The sequence below is a fragment of the Lutzomyia longipalpis genome, chromosome 1 (assembly GCF_024334085.1).
Source record: "Lutzomyia longipalpis isolate SR_M1_2022 chromosome 1, ASM2433408v1".
NCBI classification, from domain to species: domain Eukaryota; kingdom Metazoa; phylum Arthropoda; class Insecta; order Diptera; family Psychodidae; genus Lutzomyia; species Lutzomyia longipalpis.
This window is the reverse complement of record NC_074707.1, coordinates 37,412,845-37,435,025: the sequence shown is the minus strand read 5'-3', so window position 1 is coordinate 37,435,025 and position 22,181 is coordinate 37,412,845. Positions and strand designations below refer to the sequence as shown.

The following is a 22,181-nucleotide window of genomic DNA, read 5'->3' as shown; positions in this document are numbered from 1 at the left end:
ATCAATTTAAATAAATTTAATGAATCAAAATTCGACCAATCTTATTAATTTCTCATTATTGAACCCTCGAGAGGAGAATTTCATAAAATTAATGTAAACAGAGAGTAATTTATGCTTCTTGTTTTATTTGCATTATCGCAAGCTTAGTCACACAACCACATTGTATTGCATTCCACAGCGCATCTCCGTTTGTAAAGAAAAATCATTTTTTTCCTTCTTATCGTTCTCTTTTTTATGATTTAAAAAATAATTATCATGGGAGGATTATTCTCTCGTCCTACATCCCGATATCAGGAGGAATTTACTGAGATTGAGAAAGTCGGAACTGGAGGTTTTGGCGAGGTTGTCAGAGTACGGCACAAGGTTGATGGCAGAGAGTATGCAATCAAGAAGATTCCAATGTCTCTGAAAAATGTGCAATTTGTGAAGAATGAGATTAAAGTCCTGGCAAGTCTTGACTTCCATCCGAATATTGTGCGATACAATACATCATTTTACGAAGGAAATGTAATGTACATTCAGATGAATGTTGCGCAAATGACTCTCCGGACGTGGCTCAATCGGCGTGACAAACAAGCTGAGCCTTTCAATGAATTCTTCAAGGAATTCATCACAAAAGGCCAACATTTTGATCCTTTTGGAATCAACAATACAAAAGATATATGTTGGGTATGCCCAAACTATCTAGCTGAGGGAAATTTCAAATTCAACCAAGCTTCCTTGGACATTGGGAAGCAAGTCGCATCAGCTCTGCAGTACATTCATCGCTGCAACGTCATCCACAATGATATTAAACCTGAGAATATTTTTGTAAATTCCAAGGATTGCGCAACAGTGGTGCAACTTGCGGATTTCGGGCTAGCTCGCTTTCCATTCACGAGAAGACAACCCAGGGGAACATTGATTTATGCAGCTCCTGAAAAATTTCGTGGACTCGGAGGCATGAGCAGTGATCTGTACAGTGTGGGACTCATTTTTCTGGAACTCCTCATGCCCATTAAAACAATTATTGACTTAAAAGGGATCTTCAGGCAAGCTAGAGAAGGTCAATTGCCGGATAATTTATCTATAAATTATAAAAGATTAATTCAGCGTCTTTTGGACAATGATCCATCCAAACGTCCCACTGCAGGGATACTACTGGAAATCCTAATTTTTTTCATGACGAACAAAATCGACGAAGAGCATTCTGAGGATACAGAAAATCAGGTTTGTCTTTGAAATAAAACTTTACAAATTATTAAATTTATAAAATCATTTTTTTTTTCATTTTCAGTTGTGTAAAAAATGGCCAGAAATTTTCAATTAACCTATCGAAGAGTAGACGATCGATGCAACGAATGCAACATAGGTACATATTATAGAGGAAGCATAACAAATTCAGAGAATAAGTAACTATATACATATTGTAGAGCAGGTGGCTACAGTCTAAAGATTTGTTCATTAGAGATCGAACAATTGTACGAGGATGTTTCCTTTTGTAGTGATGTAAAATAGCAATAGAAAGCTCGAGAACTTGCAATTCCAAGAATTATTGATAACTCTTATCTAATACTCAATGACTCATTTGCTATTCTTGTTGTTAACTCAGTCACATCTGCATCCACTTGTATTTTACAACGTCATTTAGTGCAAGTTAAATCACTGATTAAAATTACCGTCAGAATTCATACGGTAGAAGTCTTAAAAAACGTCCATCCGGTAGCTATCGTTAACATTTCGACGGTAGCGATTATTTTAGTTAAAATTATCAAAACGCTTCTACCGTGGGAAAAACTTCCATCCACAAGTGCCGTCTTAATATTGGACATAGGCATATTTAACGCTACTACCGTTAAGATCGTAGTACCGTCGACGTTATGTGCATTTACGACGTAAGTACTGTTATAAGCGTTCAACAAACACTGTTAGTACTATCAATATAATCTAGGAAGATTGTAGTACAATTTCCTTGGTTCACTGAAATAATTCACTCAGACGGTCTTTCCATTAAAACGGAGTCTCCGGCAATTGGCCGACGGTAATTTTTTCCAGTGAATCCGTGTACTATATAAGCAGCTCCGAGGCAGCTCAATTTTGAAAAGAACAAAAAAAAAAGAACAAAAAATGGATTCGTTGTGGGATTTGGTTGGAAAAAAATTAAAATTTTTGATTACAATTATTATTATTTTGATTACAATTATTATTATAACAATAGTGTTGTATGTGTTTGCCATTCGCTCCTTTCGCTCATCATCATATGAAAAAGATTTTCTTGAAATAGAAAAACTTGGAAATGGTACTTTTGGTGAAGTTGTGAAAGTGCGACATAAGACTGATGGACAGGAATACGCTATAAAAAAAATAAAACTAACAGATACGAACTGGCACTGTGTGAACAATGAGATTAGTGTCCTGGCAAGACTTGATCACAGGAATGTGGTCAGATACAATAATTCCTTCGGTGAAAATGGAATAATATATATCCAAATGAATATAGCGCAAATGACTCTCCGGACGTGGCTCGATCAGCGTAACCAATCTCATGATTATAGTGAATTTGTCTGGAAAAATATCACTAATGGCAAACATTATAATCAAAAGTGTGCTTCTCGTGACTGTTTAGTATGCCCGAATTATTTATCTAGGGGAAAATTTGAAATTAAAAAGGAATCCCTCGGAATTGGGAAGCAACTGGTTGCAGCGGTGCAATATATCCATAATTGTAATATCATCCATAATGATATTAACCTTTGGAATGCGGAGGCCTTGGTAGTGCCGTAGAATGCGAAGGTGGGGTCGTTGAACGACCCCGCTCCGCATTCCAAGGGTTAAGCCAGCAAATATTTTTGTCAACTATAAAGATTGCGCAACTGTGGCTCAGATAGCGGATTTCGGGCTAGCTTCTACAGCAGACCATGAAAAACAACCATTTGGATCAGAACCCTATGCGGCTCCTGAGAAATATCATGGATTTGGAGGCAAAAGCAGTGATTTATTCAGTGTAGGAATCATTCTCCTAGAACTCCTTGTCCCTATATCAATGACGACCCAGAGGAGTTTTAATGGATTGATTTGGATTAATTATAATTGGATGTTCTCCAATTTGACCACAAATTATAAAAAATTGATCCAGCGTCTCATGCATCATGACTCATCTAAACGTCCAACAGCAGAGAAGGTTCTGGAAATATTGGATTTCTACATAGAGAATAACATTGACGCTGGGCACTCTGAAAATGCGGAAAATCAGGTAATTGTTATAAAACGAATTTAAACGAATTATAAGACTAAAAAAACATTCTTTCTCATTTTCAGCTTTATGAAAAATGGCCAGAAGTCTTCAAGAATTAACCTCTTGGAGAATATAAATAAATAAATAATATTTTATCTCTTTGTCACTTCATAAAATCTAAAAATTATGAAGATTATATTTTCGTTTGAAATAAAAAAAAAACGTTTTTTTTTAAACACATCACAAATTTATTGTTTTTTTATTTTTTGTTTTCATTTCATTTTTCATAAACTAAATTGCAAGATTCGTATCATTCATCGTTTAATCACTCTGCGGGCTTTTCTTCTCTACACAATGGAGTATCGGCAATGAGGTTCTCTATGTCTGTAAATTCATAAGGTGTGTGGGTGGTAAATGGTCTAAAATTTAACATTCTCAGACACTCTGTTGTCCTTTTTGCATCACTAAAATCCTACAAGTTTTTTCTGCCACTCTATGAGGCACTCTTAACAATTGAACAAAAGCAATCTTTTGCACTTTTCAATTTTTTTTGCTAAACTTTCATAATTCTTTTTTTTATCATCCTATTCCTCTCTAAAAGTTTCATTTTATGGCTGAGATTAATTTTGAGGTTGAGAATTTCTTTTTTTCTCTTTTGGAATTTAATTGACAAACAACATTCATTTATGGCGACAGAAGCTAAAAAGATTTTTTTTTCAAAAAGAAAAAATCAACAACAATCCAACATCTTTTACTTTTCGTTTTTTTGTTAATTTTCTTTTGCTGTCCTTGCTTTGCTCTTTTCCATTAAATTTTATATTTAATAGAGAATAAGTAATAACTATATATATTCGATAAGTTTTATATATAGTGAGTTTGTTCTTTCTCTCTAAAATGTGTCGCTTATCAAGTTTATTAAGTGATTTAAATATATAATAATAATAGATTCTTCTTGTCTTCATTTCTTCTTTTTTTTAATAACAATTACAAATGGAAGAATGTTTATTAAGTTAATTGTAAGTTTAATTAGTGACATTAAAGGGGGGATTCATCGCTCTTTCACAGCGAGACTTTTCTTTTAATTACAAATTACAATTCAGTGAATAAATTTGAGACATAATGAGAGTATATAAATTGAATAAATTGTTCTTTTTTTTGGATACATTTTCTTCTTCAAATAGCGCATTAAAGTATATTTTCATATAGAAGCCCTAAAATTTCAATAAATATATCTTTTAATATTCTCATATAGATCTATTAGCATTCAATATAATTGATTTATTTAATTTTTTTTGTCTTTTTATTTTCACAATAATTTTTTTGCGTTGCTTTTTTTCTTTATTTTATTAAAGCAAAAGAAATATCTATATGTAATATATTTTCAACACAAATTCTTTTGAAAAATTCAAAGGAGAAAAAGTAAATAAATATAAGAAATATATACCACAGCTTTTCAAAAGGAATTATTTAAACATGTTTTTCTTTCATTATTTTTTCATCTTTTTTTCTTCAAAATTTAATTTGTTAATAAAATAATTTTTAATATTTTCAATAAAATAAGGAAAAAAAATCAATTTATAGTTGATAACACTATCCACAAAATAATCATTATTTTAGTAAAATTCTTTTAAAGTTCAAAAATAAAGCTCTCTCGCTGACCAAAAAAAAAACCACAAACTTTGTCATGTGATTAAAAAAAATTAAAATGTAATGTTGAGATCCAAATTTTGGCCGGCAGTGTTATTGCATTGTTATATAATGCAGAATGCAAAAAATAAAAATTATTTAATAAAAATAAAATATAATAATAAATTGTGAGATATTCAAGATGGCGCAAGTTATAAAATAATGAATAAAAATGTCACAAGAGGGCAGCATTTTGTTTTTTTTTTTTTTGATAATTGTGAGTTAGTTGGTACCTACAATTGTTTTGAGAATTTCTACTTCTTTAAAATATATATTTTTTTAATTTTTAATCTGATAAAAATTACTAAGAGATGCAAATATCGAGGAGCCTGAAGTAAGGGAAAAAAATATAGTCAAATGGGTGAAATTTACAAGTTAGTCTTAAGATTTCTAAAGTTTTCTTAAGAATGTTCTAACAATAAGTATTTTTTTTATTAAAACTTGAGATTTCTTTTAGGCTGAATCATTCTAAATTTAAAATGTTCAAAAATATGCATTTAGCCCGATTCAGTCTAACTAAAGAAATATTATGTTTTTTTTTAAGACTATTTTAAAAACTTTAATTTTTGTTCTTAATTTCTTAAAAAAAAATTAAGAAATCCTAAAACTGTCTGACTAGTTCTTTAGCTTAGGTGCGAAAATTCTGTAAAATAATTTTTTTTGACAATTTTTGAAAGATTTGATTTTATCTCATTTTGAAAATATTCTATAAAGTCTGCAAAGTTACAAACCCCTCGATTTTATCAAATTAGTAATTTTCTCGCAATATTTTTGTGTTCTAAATGTACCTAAAAGTATTTTATTTTCAGAATTCTGTCATGGAGCTATGATAATAATCTCGTCCCTCTAAGCTAAGAGTTCTAAAATAAATTCTTTTGCTAATTCCGTCTGTTAATTTAATCTGCGTACTCAGAGTTCTTTAGAATAAAATGAATAGCACTAAAAATTCTCAAAATTCTAAAATTGTTCAAAATAATTGCACGAAGAATTTGTTGAACGCTAAACATTAGATTTTAATTGGAGAATATTGCGTTCTTTTTTCGTTTGTTCTTTTTTTCTTCTTCTAAACACGTTATATTGTTGGTAAATTATTATTAATTTTGCTAACCATCTCACATTAACTCACATGTTCTTCTTCTCTTTTTTTTTTAATTTAATCTTCATCTCTAAAATGTAAGATCATAATATATGTATATGTATAATTTTAATATAATATTAGTTAGTTATAATTTTGTATATTAGTGAATAAATTATTTGTCCTCCACAGTAAATGTGTCTTTTGCGGGTGGTGCTCAATCGTCGAGCATCTCGAGGAATGCCCGTGGCACGAGCCCCTTGAGCAAGCCCTGCTTCCCATACATGTAGTCGGGATTCGGTGGATTACATTCTGACACAAATATCACCTGAAACGACCAAAAAAAGGGAGGAGACGACAGAAATGCGGGACCTGCGTGGGGGTACTGCGTATGGGGGAGGGATTTTCTTTTTTTCTTCTTCATCTGGTTAACCACCTACGCACCTCATTTGCCGTCAAATTGAGCTCTGTACTTCCGCTGGCATCGTACGAACACAGCACACGGGCGCGCTTCATGCTACTTCCGCCCCCATCACTCCCATTTGCATCGTTGTTGCTCTTTTCATCTGGCAGCCCAACGGGAACGTACGGATTGGGGCCTCCCAAACTAATAAAGTCACATTTTTTTGTTCGTTTGAAGGATAAAAAATATATACAAAAATATTCTTATCAGGAGAATAAAGGATAAAAAAAAATAATTTTCAAAAGGAAAAGCTAATGATTAATTTTGATGATAAACCTACAATTTTTTTCCAAACTATTTTTCTACCTACAGTTTTTGAATAAAAAAAGATAAATAATTTTAAGTAAAAGGAAATCATAAAAGGAATTTTCGTGAAGTGTAAGAAATAAAGAGAAGAATTAGTAATAATCTATTTGAGAAGCTCAAAATATTCCTAAAAGTCCTGTAAATATTTCCAATTCATTAGCCTATCAAAAATTGACAAAAATGTTAGGCAAAAATTTATTATGCTAGAAAATCATTAACCCTCTCATCAATGTGCATGATTTTTTTTGTTTATTTTATTTACAATTTTTATCGTTTTGTTTTAATTTACATAATGATATGATTTTTTAGATATTTTTTAGATATTTGTTTAAATGGTTTAGATAGGCATAATTTAGTTTAATTTATTAATTAAAAGATATTTTTAAATCGTTTTATATAAAATGATTTTTAAAAATATATTAGAAAATGAACAGAAATTAAGAATAAAAGAGATAAGAGATAAAGTAGTGGATAAAAATACACAAAAAGGTATGAAATCGTCTTTTTATTCTTATTTTTTGTATCTCTATTTTCTAATTTTAGTGGTACGATTTCATAAAAAAAAATAATTTTAAAGAAAAATATTTATTTTTTTTTAAATAATTTGTGTTTTCATGTGTTTCAATGTTGGTTAAGCAAAAAAATTTCTAAAACTTTTGAAATACAATGTTCTAAAAAACTGTTCAACCGAATTTGATAAATGAACTTTAAAAAAAAATCATTAAATAATATTTTTGACGATTTTAAAAGCAAGTTTTCGATTTTTATCCACTAATTGCGATATCATGAGATGAAAAAAATTTAAATAAATAAAGTCTAAAGTAAAAGAACTGCTTTGGTGCAATCTAGCGATGTTTTGACTCTATTATCGTCTTTTAGACTTTGTTAATTTATAAAAATTAACATTGATAAAACTTTTTTTTTAAATACTTAACGTATCCTGAATTAATAAATAAAATCAAAACATCGCCAGAGAGCATAAAACTGCTTTATCGAAACTTCTCAATACAGTCAAATTAATAAAAGTAAATGCGTGTAAACTCATCAAAAGAAACAAGAAGTAAAAGAAAAAGAAATCACAACCACATGTTACGATGGAGATGAATGAATAAAAAAATCAATAAATGTCTTATGCAATGTGACCGAATTAATCTCCTCGAAGGATAAAAAAATCGTGCACTTTGCAAGGGTTAAGGACAGACGAGAGAGAGAGATAGAAACAGAGTTCCATTGAATATTATTAAATATAATAGAAGTTCTAGACACTAGAAATATCCCCAGAATGGCCAATTGAAGCGAAAGCATTGAAAATCTCATCACTATCATCGCCCTGCGAGTCCCTCGTGTGTGATTCAGCGACAAAAGCATTCAACTGCGGGGACTGATTGTGGATGCTGGAGAGGAAGGGGGTGGTTTGCAAAAAGGGAGGCCCGGACGCGTCACATTCTACGAAATCTTCACTATTGACACGCAAGCGGGGCGTTGGAGGACGCATGCTGCACGTGGAAGGATTGCGGAAGAGTTTTACATTGTTTTATTTTAGAGACAGAGAATTTATTCTTTTGAGAAATTCAAATTTCTCACATAATTTGTGAAACAAACACACTGAGAGAGAGGACAGGACAACACTGAGTTACAAACGATTAGGACTCTTTTTTAATTATTATTTTTTTTTGAGAGAGAGAGAAGAGATAGAAGAGAAATTGAAGAAAAAATAGGGAAGAAACATCTAATAGAGTTTACAGAGAAAAAGGAATTTCTGGCATTCAGGGGATTTCTTGGGGTATAACAAAGGGGAGTTTATTTGTCGAGGACTCACCTGGCCAGTTCCCGCTGCAGCCCATTCATAATCTCAACGCATTGATTGAAGTAGCGCACTTGAACCTCCACGAAGGAGTGAAGATGGCGCAAATGACTAGACTGTGAAGTGCTTATCCCCTCGAGGAGGAGCTTTGTAATCTCACCCTGACGATCGAATTCCGATTGAGCTATTCGGAGATCCTGTTCAGCCTGTGAAGCACACAAAAAGAAATATTTTTTATATTATTATTAACATCCTGAATGGAGAACAAATGATAGTTTAAAAAATAAAATTCAGCACAGATAGTGGATATCAGCAGGATTTGAGACTGAAAGTCACAATACAATTCATATTTTATGCTCCAGCATGAAGCAATGACGTCAAATTCATTTCATTCAATTTTAAAATGATAAATCAACAAAATATCGTGACTTGCAGCCTTATCAAGGAGAAAAGGATTTGTGTTAAAATGCAGGAAGAAGGATTAGTACCTGCTCCAGAGTCACCTCTGGTGGAATTCCGTCTTTCTACAAATATTTGTTTGTTAATTTTCCAGCATCGCGGAGAGCAAAATGGTCAATGTTAAGAAAGCAGCAGATTAGTTAATGAGCATTATATTTGTTTTTTAAAAGGGGGAAGAGAGACATAAATTGGAGCAATTTCTTTATAGAATGTTGCAATCTTGCCCAATGTGACTCACCGTTTGCTGTCCCAGCATACTTCTGGCCTTCCGCACGCGATTCTTGCACGCATCGAGATCCAATCTGCAGGGAAAAAAAAAACAGGACAAGAAATTAGCTTTCAGGTGCATTGAAAAGGAGGTACGTGGTCACCTTTTGGTCTCAAGGATACCCTTCTCCTTTAGAATGGTCTTCATTTCACCCTCGAGGAATTTCTTCAGGGGCTGTGTGTAGCACATTCCCGCTGAACCAATAAAATCCCGCTCACACTGCCCCAGCTTCTGCTCAGCCTGTCCCACCTTGATCAACGTACTCCCATATGCTCCATCCTGACCAAATTCCCCGCCAGCCTGTGGAAGAAATTATGCGTCATTCCGGATGATGTTCTTGCAAGAAAATAAAATAATTCATCCTCGCAATTTACCTCAATCATGTCAAGGCCGAGGTACTCCAAATTACTCAGACGATTTGGCTTCTTCTTCTCAATCTTCTCAAAGATAAAGTCCTCAACGCGATTGCCCGGATTGGGAATGAGAACAGCCTCGGTGTTCCGTACCAACTTCTCCGTCCAGTTCTTCGTACATTCTGCCCGTTCGCAGAGATTCTCAAAATGCGAATCAAATTCTGTCTTCTCCGACGTGCCTAGTTTTTCCTCCGTCAACTGGAAATTGCGCAAAAAAATTTGAGTAGAGAAAAAACAAACAATCCATAAAAGGCACGGAGTCTGCGGAAATGCCCTTCCCGGAAATTTTTTTCATCTTCCTCACCTGAACCACCCGCGACAGTGTACTTCCTGCCTCCTTCACCAGCTTCTTCACATTGAAATCCGGCATTTTCACATTCATCTTGACACACTGCGGGCTTTCTTATGTACACGGAAGAGACTTTTTTCACGCAATTTCCTCACATTTATCAAACAAAACTTTTTTTCTTCGCTAAATTACTCCAATCAATTTTCAAAATTTTCCGCTGTAAATTGTGGCGCTGTTGTTTGAGGAGGAAGTGAGACGAAGGTATATTTTGCACTTGCCTTCTCCGCTCGTATCTCTCACTCGTACACCACTATAAGTGTCTCACTCGCAAGGAAAGTTTTTCGCGAATTTTCTGCAATTTTCGCCAATTTTCCAGCAATAAATTGGGTTTATCGAGCTTAGAAGGCGTCGCTACGTCGATTGATTGGCATCGGCATCGATAATTCAAAATAATTGAAAAAAATTGACGTTCAGCTAACTTCATTGTATTACAAAATTGGCGCACTTCCAGAGGGCGTTGCACTTCGCGCCAAATTTTCTTAAGTTGATTGAGGTTATGTGCTTTAAGAAAATCTCCCTCCTAAAAATTCTGTAAAGAAAATGTGAAAAATCATTGAAAAGAAATAATTTTCATTACAAAAAAATTAAATATAGCATGGATGGAACAGTATAAAGCGAAAGAACGGTAAGTAAAACTTACGGGCTGTGATTCTTTCTTTGTCAGTGAATTGAGAAAAAGACTGAAAATTGAGGATGGGCAAATTTTGAGGAAGGCTTTCTCGCGCACCGAATCACAGCCAACGTGAAATTATGTGAAAAGCCTTAATCGTGGGCGTTGGCTGTGATTCGGTACGCGAGAAAGCCTTCCTCAAAATTTGTCCATCCTCAATTTTCAGTCTTTTTCTCAATTCACTGACAAAGAAAGAATCACAGCCCGTAAGTTTTACTTACCGTTCTTTCGCTTTATACTGTTCCATCCATGCTATATTTAATTTTTTTATCTTTGCAGTTTATATATATTTATCTTTGCATTTTATATGTATATATAATGTATATATTTATGCATTTATATTATATATTTTACTTTACTTTTGTATCTGTATATATAAAACGCCCCGCTTCGCGGGGCGCTGGACTTAAATAACTTAAGACATGACACCTAAACTTTAAAAGGCGATATCTCCGGAACGGCTACATAGATTTTCTTCATTTTTGGCATGGTGTTAGGTATTATAGTCAACTATAACATATCAAAATATGAAGCAAATCTATAAAGCGGTGCTCGAGATATTCATCGAAAACTCATCGAAAATTTTGTTTTCGATTTTAGCGCCACTTGCGGTCATTTTTTGAACTTGTGATGTTCCGAGCAGTTGTAGGGCTCATTAATATCTTTCATTTGAGCCCGAGTTGATTAAAATCGGTCAAGCCGTTCTCGAGTTATAGCCGATTTTCGATGAAAAATTGTGACGGCCATATTGGCTAAACGGCTTGGCCGATTTTCGAAAATGAGGTATCGTTGGAAAGGTCTTGATTGCCCCTACAACATATCAAAATTTCAGACCTCTAGCTATAATAGGGCCTGAGATATAGCGAAAACAAAATTTTGAGGTTATCCAAAATGGCGGACGGGGGGGTGGGGGGTTGGATTTGACATCATAATCGTATGTCTTCCACCTGATATATGAACTTTGCCGTTGACCGCAAGTCTCTATCTATCACCGTTCTCTTGCAATATAGCGTTATATTCCGGCCGGACGGACGGACGGACGGACCAATTTTTGGCGCATACGTTTTTTGGAATGTGGGGACCCTAATTCGTGCTCATCCCAAGTTTGAGCCCGATCTGACGACTTTGCATTTTAGAGTGTACACAGAAGCTGTGCTTCTTTTAAGAAAGAATCACAGCTAAAAATGTTACAAAATGATTAAATAAAGTGTTATAAATATGAAGGATTTAAAATATTCAGTTGACAACATGAAATTCTCGTTTCTATGCGATTTGTTTGTTGGTTGTTTGTTCAATGGTCAGTGGAATTGCTTGAATTAATTTTTATTCTATGAAAATTAAGTGAAAATGCCGTCAATTTCATCTCTAATAGAAGTCTCGTAAGTACCTATTTTTAATCCTTATTCTTCCTTTAATTTAATTCGATACAAATCAACCAGTTGGGTGAAGCAAAAGCATGTGGAAGCATCTTGTTTCCTGGGAAAGGGAATTCTGGCCACAGGGCAAAGCAACTCCATTGTTTTCACGGATATTTCCACGGGAAATGAGAAAACCTATAGGGCTGATTCATTTGAGAGAGGAGATGGAATTTCCTGCATTGCTGGGCATCGATCTCTGCAGATCTTTGCACTCGCAGAGTTCTCCCAAACACCCTCAATCCTGGTTCAATCGTACCCGGGATTTGAGACTATTTGTCGTCTGCAGAGTGAGTGTTTTACTTTCCTGGTAGTCTTGGTAACTTCGAGATTACTTTTTGGGGCTTTTTTGGTAGGTACTGGGGTGACAAACTACCTTTACCTGGCTTTTTCGGAGACAGAGTATCTTGTCGCATTGGCGGGAATTCCAGACTTTACCCTTGAAGTGTGGTGCTGGAGATCAGGGCAACTCCTGGCCACACGGAAGAGTGGAATATTTGCCAGTGAACAGATGATCCTCTGCTCACCATCTCAGCCATTGAGCATTTGTCAGCTGGCCACAGGAACGGGCAAGCTGACAATTTGGGATATTCACGTCTGTGTCGATACAGTCAAGTTGATTGAGAAGAAAATCAAGATGAGCTTCACCAGGAACTCCTCACCATTCATCAGCACTTATTTGAATGGAGGAACTCTCCTCGTGGCTACAAGGAAAGGATGTGTCCATCAAGTTTATCCAGGAAATAATCAATCACTTTGCATTGTGCAGGAAATGAAAGATGATGCTCCTGGAGGCTCACAGTGTTTGATTGCTCCACATCAGAATGGATTCTTCCTCTCTGTGAACCACAAAATTCGCCTCTTTACCCAGAATGGAACGATGTTCACGGAAATACACTCCATTTGTCCGGAAAATCTTCAGCTACGTTTCCTAGGCTCACAATCCAATGATTTGGTGGTGGGATTGGATGAGCATGGTAGTGTATGGAAGATTCTGTCCATGGAAAACCACATTGAAGTCAAAGAAGTGAAGAAAAGGGAGAGAATTTTCCATAAAATTTGCTTAATTAATCCCGGAGGAATTTTCCTGGCCACTGTAGACAGAAATCGTGGAGTTTCCATCTTCGAAGTGGCTTCTGGAAAACTCATTTCACAGCATCTCGCTGGAGGAATTTCTTCACTCGCTTCTCATCCGCTTTTGCCAGTAATTTCTCTGGGATACTCTTCTGGGCACGTTGAATTGCTATCTCTGTACTCATCGGAGAAACCTCAAGTTCTTGTCAACTTCCACGTTGGCAATTCCTCAATTGAGATGCTAAAGTTCTCCGGCAGTGGATCCCATATCGTTGCTGTGGATGCTGAGAAGGAAGTTTTTGCTGTTCTTGGACAAATTGGAGGAATTGTGGAGATTTGGAAGCATTTTAGTGTCCCCAGAAATGTTCTGGACTTCATTGTTTTAGAAGATGGTGCACAGAATCTCAAAATTCTTATGCTTCTCAAATCAGAACATTCAAAACTTGCTTCATATGAAATTCTCTTGATTCTGCTCAGCAAAGAAGATACTCAGCTTCATCCAGTTTGTCTTCCTGGCAAGAAGATAACTTCCATAGACTTCCTGAAGAGCGCCGAAATCTTTGTGGCAACAATGTACTTGGATACCAAGCTGAAAATTTTCAAATTAGTCGAAGAATCTGAGAAGTTTGAACTTATAGAACTACAGGAAGTCAAAACTGAACACTGCCTGAAGTACGTTAAGGTCAGAAGTTGTGGAGATTTCATCCTCTCGTGGGGTCTCGATGGGCAGGTGTGTCTCTTTGATTCCCGTACGATGGAATGCATGATAACATTTGTCTCCCACCACCGGAGGACGCATGGAGTTCAGGAAGCTCTCGTTAGTGCTTCCCTGGAGTATATAATTTGCCTCGGATTCACAGGAAGTCTCATCTGCTTCCGTCCAAATCTCAAAATTATGCATTTGGAACATTCCACCGGGAAAACTGAGCTCAGTCGCCTGGAAATCCGCGAAAAATGCCTCAGTCCGACAATTGGACATTTCCCTGCAACAGCTGGAGATGCTTCTTGGCTGGAAGTGCAGAGAATGGAGCAGAAGAATTGCGAGAGGCAAAAATATCAAGAGAGACGTGATGCCATTCTCAGGGATTTGGATAATTTAAGGCGAGAAATTGGCAAACTCCTGGACAACAATGAGATCTGCCCGGATGAGGAGAAACTACCAATTCATGAATTCAATCTGGATTCCAATCGTGTGGAGAATATGATAAAGAAAGCTGAGCGCGATCGTCAAGCGGAAATTGGGAAGATGCAGGAATTTATGGCTGCACAGAATGAGATCACAGTGTGGATTAGGAAGTCCTGCTGGGATCAGATGTCCGTCAAGAGCACCAAAGTTCGGGGAATTTTTACAGATCTCTTCATTGAGAACTACCCAGTGCTGGAGATGAATGGAATTTGGGAGAAGCGTCTCAGTCAGATCCTTATGTGGATTCAATTGGAGAATCTAACCAATGCCGATAAATTCCTCCCTTGGAAGCCCATCCCAACGACGCAGCTTGAATTTGTGCTGAATCAGGAGCCACGGATTTTGTCGCTGGATAAAGTTAAACCCAACGATGGGAGAGCTTCCCGGACACCATTAGCTTCTGGAACATCCACAATTGACTTTATTACATCCAAATTGCCACGATACAATCAATTGGAAGTTGTAACGTTCGAGCAGATGCACGTGGAGAAGATTTTTGGATACTTTGACGCCCTGGCGCTCAGGGAGTTCTTCAATAAGCATTTCTGCGAGCTCCAGGAGAGGAAGGAGCAAGAAATGCAAATTGTCAAGGAGAGGAACAATCGCTTACGTGAAATTCAGAGTGAACTGAACATTCTCTCCCAGCTCCTGGGAACAAATGTTGTCTATGAGGATGATATCATTGATCCAGAATACACCCCAGATGAGAAACCCCACACGATTGTTCAGGTGACAGATGAGGAAGTCCCCGTGGAGCCATACATCTCACCAAGTATGCAGGAACTCATTGAGCGAGAAGCCTACGAAGCTGAACAGAAACGTCTCGCCCTGATGGCTGATGATTTCCGCGAGAGAGCCCTGCAGCACATGATGGATGGAGTGCTGGAGATTCGTTGGGAGGATGAGATAAAGAAGAAACCAAATGTTCCTGCTGCTGTGCAAACTAAAAAGGATCTCCGGGAGTACGATGAGCATGACTGGAGAGCTGTTCGGGAGTATGAGGAGAAGCTCAATTTCCTGGATAGTGAACGAGAAAAGTATAGAGATCAACTCTTGAGTGAGAAGCAGCATCTTCAGGAAACTCTCGACCGGCAGATTTACAATTTCAATAAGAAACTAGCGGAGTTGGCAAAGCTGAAGGTAAAGGTGCAGATGGCAATAAATCAGGAAGATATGAAGATTTTGCGGAATTCCATGTACAACTACAGACGAATTCAATTCACACGCCAGGAGCATGACTTCCGCCAAGAGATCATTAGCGTCAAAAGGCAGATTAATGCTCTAACAGCCATGATGCATGATGCAGAGAAACGCGCTTTGGATTGCAAGGTGAACTACGATGGTCTGGAGACAAAGGATAGACTCCTGGATAAGCAATTCAAGAACAATTTCGGCGAATTTGCACCAATCTCTCTTGTGGATCAAGCCTACAAGCTCTTCAAACGACGTCCCAGGTGGACAATGCGAGCCTGGGCAACTTCAGTCATTCTCACAGATGTAGCCAAGAGGGTAATCTCTCGGAATCTATCCAAATCCGGACCTCCCCTGCCACAGGAGTGCTTCGACTACCTCAATCTCATTGAGCAAATTGATCAACCCGCAAATTGCCCCACAATGGATGAGAAGCTCTGGGATCTCCTCTGCCGGATGCGTCGAATTAAGATTGAAAGTGAATTCAAGGTTCGCAGCTGTGGCGTTCAGCTAGCCGAAGCGGATGCCAGTGTGGATGCATTTTCACGGGAAATCAGTGCCCGGAGGACAACTCTAGCGGCGCATGACAAGAAGCTGGAAGAACTCAAGGAAAATCGAGTAAAGAGAAAATTAATTAAGAAGTTAATGAGGAATAGCCTCAAACTTTTCTCAATTTTTTTTTCTCGACACACAGCAAAAGAATTCCGTCAATCGCACTATTCAGCTGGTGATGAAGCGTGGCAATGTCGAAATTCCCCTGACTGGCAAAATTTCCGACTTTGACGATGCAATCTTGCTCTCTGTGAACGATGTTGATGACATCAATCGCGTAATTAAGAAATCGGGACAGAAGAAATTGCTAGCTATGTCCAATGCAGCCGTCTTCCGGCGTAAGCTCATTCACAAAGAATGGGAGCATCGAGTCCTCAAGATGACCATCCGCGACATGAAGGATTTCGTCAAAGTCGTTGAGAAATGCAAGGTAAGATACGGTGCTGAATTTTGCTCTGTTTGTAGCATTCTTGTTGTTGCTTTTTGTTAAATTCTTCACACTGTTGCAGATCACAAAAGAGGTGCAAACATGGTTGAAGCGGAAGCAGAAAGGGTGGACAGAGGATGTAAGCCAGGCGGCGCTCAATCGTGAAATAGAGGCAATGATTGCTTCCTGTGAAAAGTCATTCAGTGATGTGTAAGTAGCAAATGAAAGATTCTCTTTACTATACAGACTATACATATTAGTTAATCAATCCTGAATCGAAATTGTTATCCAAAAATACTCCAGTATGGTTTGAAAAACATAATTTTCGTAAAAAGTGCTAAAATCAAAAACAAAAATTGCCTAACTCTAAAGGGCAATATATCAACTTTGCCTATTAATTGCTCACAATCGCATTACAACGTATAAACAAACTTCTACTCTACACGTTGTGGGACACCACTGCTATAACTGGACGCGTTTTGATTGACTTTTAATGAAAATTCAAATAAGGAATTCCCCAACGATAAAATATTTGATAAATTTTTCCAAATATAATAAAGCCCGTCAAAATTTAATTTTCTGAGTTTTAAATTGAAAGTGATACTGTGCAGTTCAAATCAATATAATTTCAGTTGGAATGGCTTCTCTTCAGTTCTTTGTGTTATTTTTTAGTTTCTTTATTATATGTCAAGCAAATAACGGTCGTTTGGAAAACTTTGATGGAAAACTTGTATTTTTTTCATATACGAAGGTAAAAATAATGTCTTTTTATACTAAATTTAACAAAATAATAATTCAGTTACAATTATGATTTTTTTTAATCATTTTAGTTGTCATGGATAAATGCCGAATTATTTTGTAAAAATCATCACGGAAAATTAGTAAAAGTTTTATCTGGAAATGAGAACAAAAGATTTGCAAATCTATTAAAAAAAGTTCTGCCAAGCAATCAAGAGTTTCTCTGGCTAGGTGGCTACAATTATCAAGTGGATAGAGTTTGGCGCTGGATTGGTGATGGGCAATCTATAAGTTACTCTAATTGGGTTAAAGGCCAACCTGATAATCACCAAGGGAAAGAGCACTGTTTACACATGACGGTCTTTGAATGGTGGAACGACCGTCCATGTACTGAGCCACATAATTTTGCATGTGAAATTAATATTAAACAATAGTTGATCCAGATTACTTAAAATTGGTTAAAATACAGTGACAATATGTACATAAATGCGTTCAAAAATTCATTAAATAAAGTTTTTTTCTGAGATCTTTTTTTTAAATCAACGAAATATTTGCTTATCCGCATCTCACATAAAAAACTTGGTGTAAGCCACGAAGTGGAACACCAACTAATATATTGCAAAAATATTGCGTAAAATATTGCATAACATCAAATAGGACCCCAAGCTCTATTCATCAAACCATTTCTGCAAAAAATTATAAGGATTATTTCGCTGTATTAACAAATAGCACAGTTTCAGTGTAGGACTTAATTGACCTAATAATATTCACCGAATAATTCTACGAAGAACATTGATTTAACATACAAGTAATCTTAAATGAACACTCACATATTACGCACACTCTTCGTATTATCAAAATTGGACCTCCAATGTATTTTTCAATTTCTTTCAATATGAAACATAAGAAGTGAGAAAATTTCTTTCCAAAAATTTAGTTTATCACAACAAACTTGAATTCTATTAAAGTTTCTTTTGTGGAAGTTGATAAGACATTTTTTTTAACCAAATCATCTCTCAGTTCCAAATTGAGAGTGATTCTGAGAAGTTTGGAATTTGGAGCAAAGCTTAAGAGATGATGTCCATTCGATTATGTCCTGTATTATTTGGTTTACTAATGTTGTGTCAATCTTATCATATTAATATAGAAGTAATTGACGGAGAAGCTCTCTTCATTACTGGTGATAAGGTAATTATGTACTTTTTATAACAGTTGTGTATTATCAAGACTTCATAATTTTTACCTTTCTTTTAGATGTCTTGGATTGATGCTGAAAAGTTCTGCCTAAGATTTCATGCCAAACTAGCTTCAGTAAAATCCGCACATGAAAATAATAAAATTCATGATTTTCTTCGTAGGATTAATGCTAATTGGAAAGACAATGTCTGGATTGGGGGCTACAATTATCAAGATGGAGTTTGGCGTTGGATTAAGGATGGAAAATCAATGAATTACACAAATTGGGCTAAAAATCAACCGGATAATTTTAAAGGAGCAGAAAACTGTATTTATCTGAAACCAGACGGAAAATGGAATGATGCACCGTGCAATCATCAAAACTTTGCTGCATGTCAAATCACAATTTGATTTATTCTTGAACCTTATAATTACCAAATACATAAATATGTTTATTCCAAAATAATATCCCCTGAAACGGAAAGTGAATTATCAATTTTGCTTATCACCATTCTTTACTTTAAATATTTTAAATAAACTTTTATCAAGCTACACCGAACTCATTTTTTTTTATAAAAGTTCTGTGATTAATTTAATCAAACTTTTATGCCTTTTATGCAAAAATTCAGCTAATCTTTTAAGTATTAAAATATCTTTTAAACTATTTATTTCAGGAGGAAGCAAGTGACGGAAATTGAGGAGAAAATTGAGCAGAAAAAGCGCGAGAATGAGAATCTGGACAGAAAAATTCAAACACTCAACTTCGACGTCTCCAAACAGCATGAGAAGCGCGACCCAACGCTGGAGGAGCAGGAGGTGGAGACTCAGAATCACAGATTAGAAATTATAGCAGAAAGAACGAGACTCGTGCGGAAGGTCCAACGGCAACACACGCAAATTCTAGAGTTGAGCACTTTGCTTGAGTTGCAGCGCCTCCGAACTTATCCAACGCTCTCAATGCCACAATCTTCTGCGAATCCCCGGAATGCATAGACGCGAGTGAGTAAACAAAAGACTTCTTTCACTTAGCGATGACTTCATTAAATTGATGAGATGCCAGGCGCACATTTTGTTGCACATCAAAGAGTCATTTTAAATGGATTTACAGACAATTTGTAATTGATTGGGAGCAGCAGAAAAATCAATTGAGGTAAATTCTTCCAGAGTTTAGTTGTACTGGGAACAATTTTGAGACTTTATGCTCCCAATTGATACCAATTGTACGGATGAAATTCTCGGGAAATTCATTAAGGAAACATCACTTTTGGAATTATGATGGAAAATGGGGCACTTTTAACATTGCGAGTCTTCTCAGAAAAATGATCTAATTCGATCTTTGAAGATAATGAGAAATGTAGAATTTTTGCCGTCTATTCTGCCACTCTGGATTCATGGGAGGCAAACCTTGACCATTCCTCATAACAAAGAAGGAAATTTAAATGGTGCTCCAATGTTTAGGGGTCAAAGACCGTGACGCCTATTGTACGTCATGTCACGATGGGAAATTATGTACACTGCACGTGTTATTTAGATTTTTTTTGAAGGCAAAGAAGACCCTTCAAAGTAGAATTTCCTGCCAAGAACGCATCTTCTGCAAAAACTTTCGCGTCTAATCGTTTGAAACCATGTGAATCACCTCTGGAATGACTTAATTTTATGATTAGGTACAAAATATGACTCCCAATCTTGATTGTCGGTAGTAAGTAAAAGACAACGTTCGTGGTAACATTTTTCATTTCTTATTACCTGTAATCAATCGTTTGATTTTCTTATCATTCAAATAAAATCAAAATTTATTAGTTTGCAATTTAAAGGTTGATCACTGCGAGCTTATCGGCGATTGGCAATGAAAATTAAAATAAAAACAAACTTATAATGACTCAAATGTCCTTTTTCAATTTTTTTTAAACAAAAAGGCGTATTTTTAATTTAAAGTTCATAAAATTCATTTTTTCTCAGCCAATGATAAGGCATTTGCTCTTTTTTTCTGAACCGTTGATAATACTTTTGCTCGCCCAAGCCTTGAGAGAGGGTCAAGTTTTCTATTCTAGCCTTGCTTGAAACTCTTTATCAATTCCGACTCTTTCATAAAATTTCTTCCAACGGGAATATTTGTCATCTTTCTCGTGCCTTTGAACTTTTTTCTTTACATCGTGCTCGTGCACTTTTAACGAGACCATTTAATGTGTAGAATTTAATTTCTTGGGCGTTTTCTTTAGTGAATTCATTCCAAACAATTTATCGTGCGATTATTTCTTGGTCTTTAGCTTTAAAGATGAGCCCTTAAAATGCACGTGTACGCCTTTTGAAAATAAAAGAAAAATAAACATTTCTTGCTCTTTGATTGTGAAATATTTTGTGGAGTAAATGAATTCACATAAATTCCATTAATTAAACATTAGAGAACCAATGACCTTTAGTTTGGGAAATGTGTAATAAAAAAATGAATTTATGGAATTTATATAAATGATTTTTTTGCTTGTTCAACAATTGTCGGACAATTAATTAAAACTTACATGATTGTATTATCTTAGTTCGTAAAGGTACTTAAATCCTAAATTCCCTAAAATTTCTCTCAAATAAGGAAGAGTAAATTAAATTATATAAAATCCTTACAAAACCCTTATGAATTGTAAGATTAATTAATCGTTAAAAATACTTTCTTTGAGCTGATCATACACTTAACAGATCTTTCTACTTGAAAGGCTTTCTCGTGATTTTTTTTGAAGACTTTAATGATGACTTTCTTACAAAAAAATGACCTAAATTCTAGATCCTTGAAGAATATTTTCGACATTAAGATTTAATTTAGACAACAAAGCCCTTAAAAAATATTTAAAAAGCGCATTGAGGCATTAACCCCAAAACTCTCCCTCTCATCAAAGAAAAATTCGCATAAGAAAGCAAAAAGGAAGATTATTCCAATTAATTCCACTTTAGAGACGTCAATTGAGATAAGTACGACAAATGTTTGCACTCTGGCTTCTCTGCCTTGTTCATTTCCCAAACCATCACACATTTCTGGCTAAATTATCTCATTTTTTTTCTTTCATTTGACTTGTTCAAACCAATTAGCTGCGAGGGGGGCATGAATGAATCAAAACAGATCTGTATTTTATGCTTCGATGATCGAGAATCCCCCTATTGGAATGTGGAAATAAAAATGTATATAGCAGTTGCAGAGTATGGGTGCTTTTGAATCCTCCACACAATGTAATTCACCTGTGAGCGGGAATGCATTGAATGGTGCGGGTGGAAGAATAGGCCCCCAGGGCTAGACAAAAATATATATGGGGAGAGGAACACCGAATACCACTTCCATTGGGAGCCGGCAGCAACAGAAGCGTGACCAGAGAGTATTGTACAATTGTCGATCCACAGAGTGATTCAGTTTTCATTTCGCGACCAGGCAGTGTGTACGCGTCTCATTGGGGGCACACCATAGCTCTATTTAAGCTCCAGCCTGGGCTCAACACTTTCTTCAAGCGAAAGAGCTCTTTCACACAGTAAATCTTGTGACAAGTGAATCTTTTAGGGAAAAGTGTATGAAGATCTCAGCTGGAGAGACGTGTAGAGATCGCATACAACGTCGAGATTGCGTGTGAATGACCAGGAGTGTGGCGAAATAGACGTACATATAGTTTTATTTTCCAAATGAGTGATTTTTAGTGGATCCACAATACAATTAATATCTGAAAGATGTGGAAAGTTTCTT

General features: G+C 35.9%; 3 protein-coding genes across 6 annotated transcripts; 2 read left to right on the top strand and 1 right to left on the bottom strand.

Moving 5' to 3' along the window:
* The first annotated feature begins 125 nt into the window (after positions 1–125).
* Positions 126–3,461, top strand: LOC129787155 (eukaryotic translation initiation factor 2-alpha kinase 1-like). 3 transcript variants are annotated; one of them, XM_055822509.1, is made up of 4 exons: positions 126–1,209; positions 1,277–1,351; positions 2,844–3,232; positions 3,298–3,461. In XM_055822509.1, exons 1-2 carry the CDS (start codon positions 256–258, stop codon positions 1,307–1,309), a joined length of 987 nt encoding a protein of 328 aa, XP_055678484.1. In that variant the 5' UTR covers positions 126–255; the 3' UTR covers positions 1,310–1,351; positions 2,844–3,232; positions 3,298–3,461. The 3 variants fall into 3 exon arrangements, 2 of the variants coding, with proteins under 2 accessions (XP_055678484.1, XP_055678483.1); XR_008750192.1 differs by lacking the exons at positions 126–1,209; positions 1,277–1,351 and adding an exon at positions 2,089–2,772; XM_055822508.1 differs by lacking the exons at positions 126–1,209; positions 1,277–1,351 and adding an exon at positions 2,094–2,704.
* LOC129787154 (endophilin-B1) lies at positions 3,439–10,217 on the bottom strand. 2 transcript variants are annotated; one of them, XM_055822506.1, is made up of 8 exons: positions 9,993–10,217; positions 9,650–9,886; positions 9,379–9,575; positions 9,246–9,309; positions 9,037–9,072; positions 8,564–8,754; positions 6,420–6,582; positions 3,439–6,303 (listed from the first exon to the last, which is right to left on the bottom strand). In XM_055822506.1, the coding sequence occupies exons 1-8, from the start codon at positions 10,068–10,070 to the stop codon at positions 6,193–6,195; spliced, it is 1,077 nt and encodes a 358-aa protein (XP_055678481.1). In that variant the 5' UTR covers positions 10,071–10,217; the 3' UTR covers positions 3,439–6,192. The 2 variants fall into 2 exon arrangements, with proteins under 2 accessions (XP_055678481.1, XP_055678482.1); XM_055822507.1 differs by lacking the exon at positions 9,037–9,072 and having other exon boundaries at positions 9,993–10,215.
* A 1,780-nt stretch (positions 10,218–11,997) lies between these two features.
* LOC129790618 (cilia- and flagella-associated protein 43) lies at positions 11,998–21,628 on the top strand. The gene is made up of 7 exons (XM_055828247.1): positions 11,998–12,086; positions 12,147–12,412; positions 12,479–16,191; positions 16,268–16,555; positions 16,635–16,762; positions 19,141–19,465; positions 21,542–21,628. The coding sequence occupies exons 1-6, from the start codon at positions 12,055–12,057 to the stop codon at positions 19,457–19,459; spliced, it is 4,746 nt and encodes a 1,581-aa protein (XP_055684222.1). The 5' UTR covers positions 11,998–12,054; the 3' UTR covers positions 19,460–19,465; positions 21,542–21,628.
* Positions 21,629–22,181: the final 553 nt, after the last annotated feature.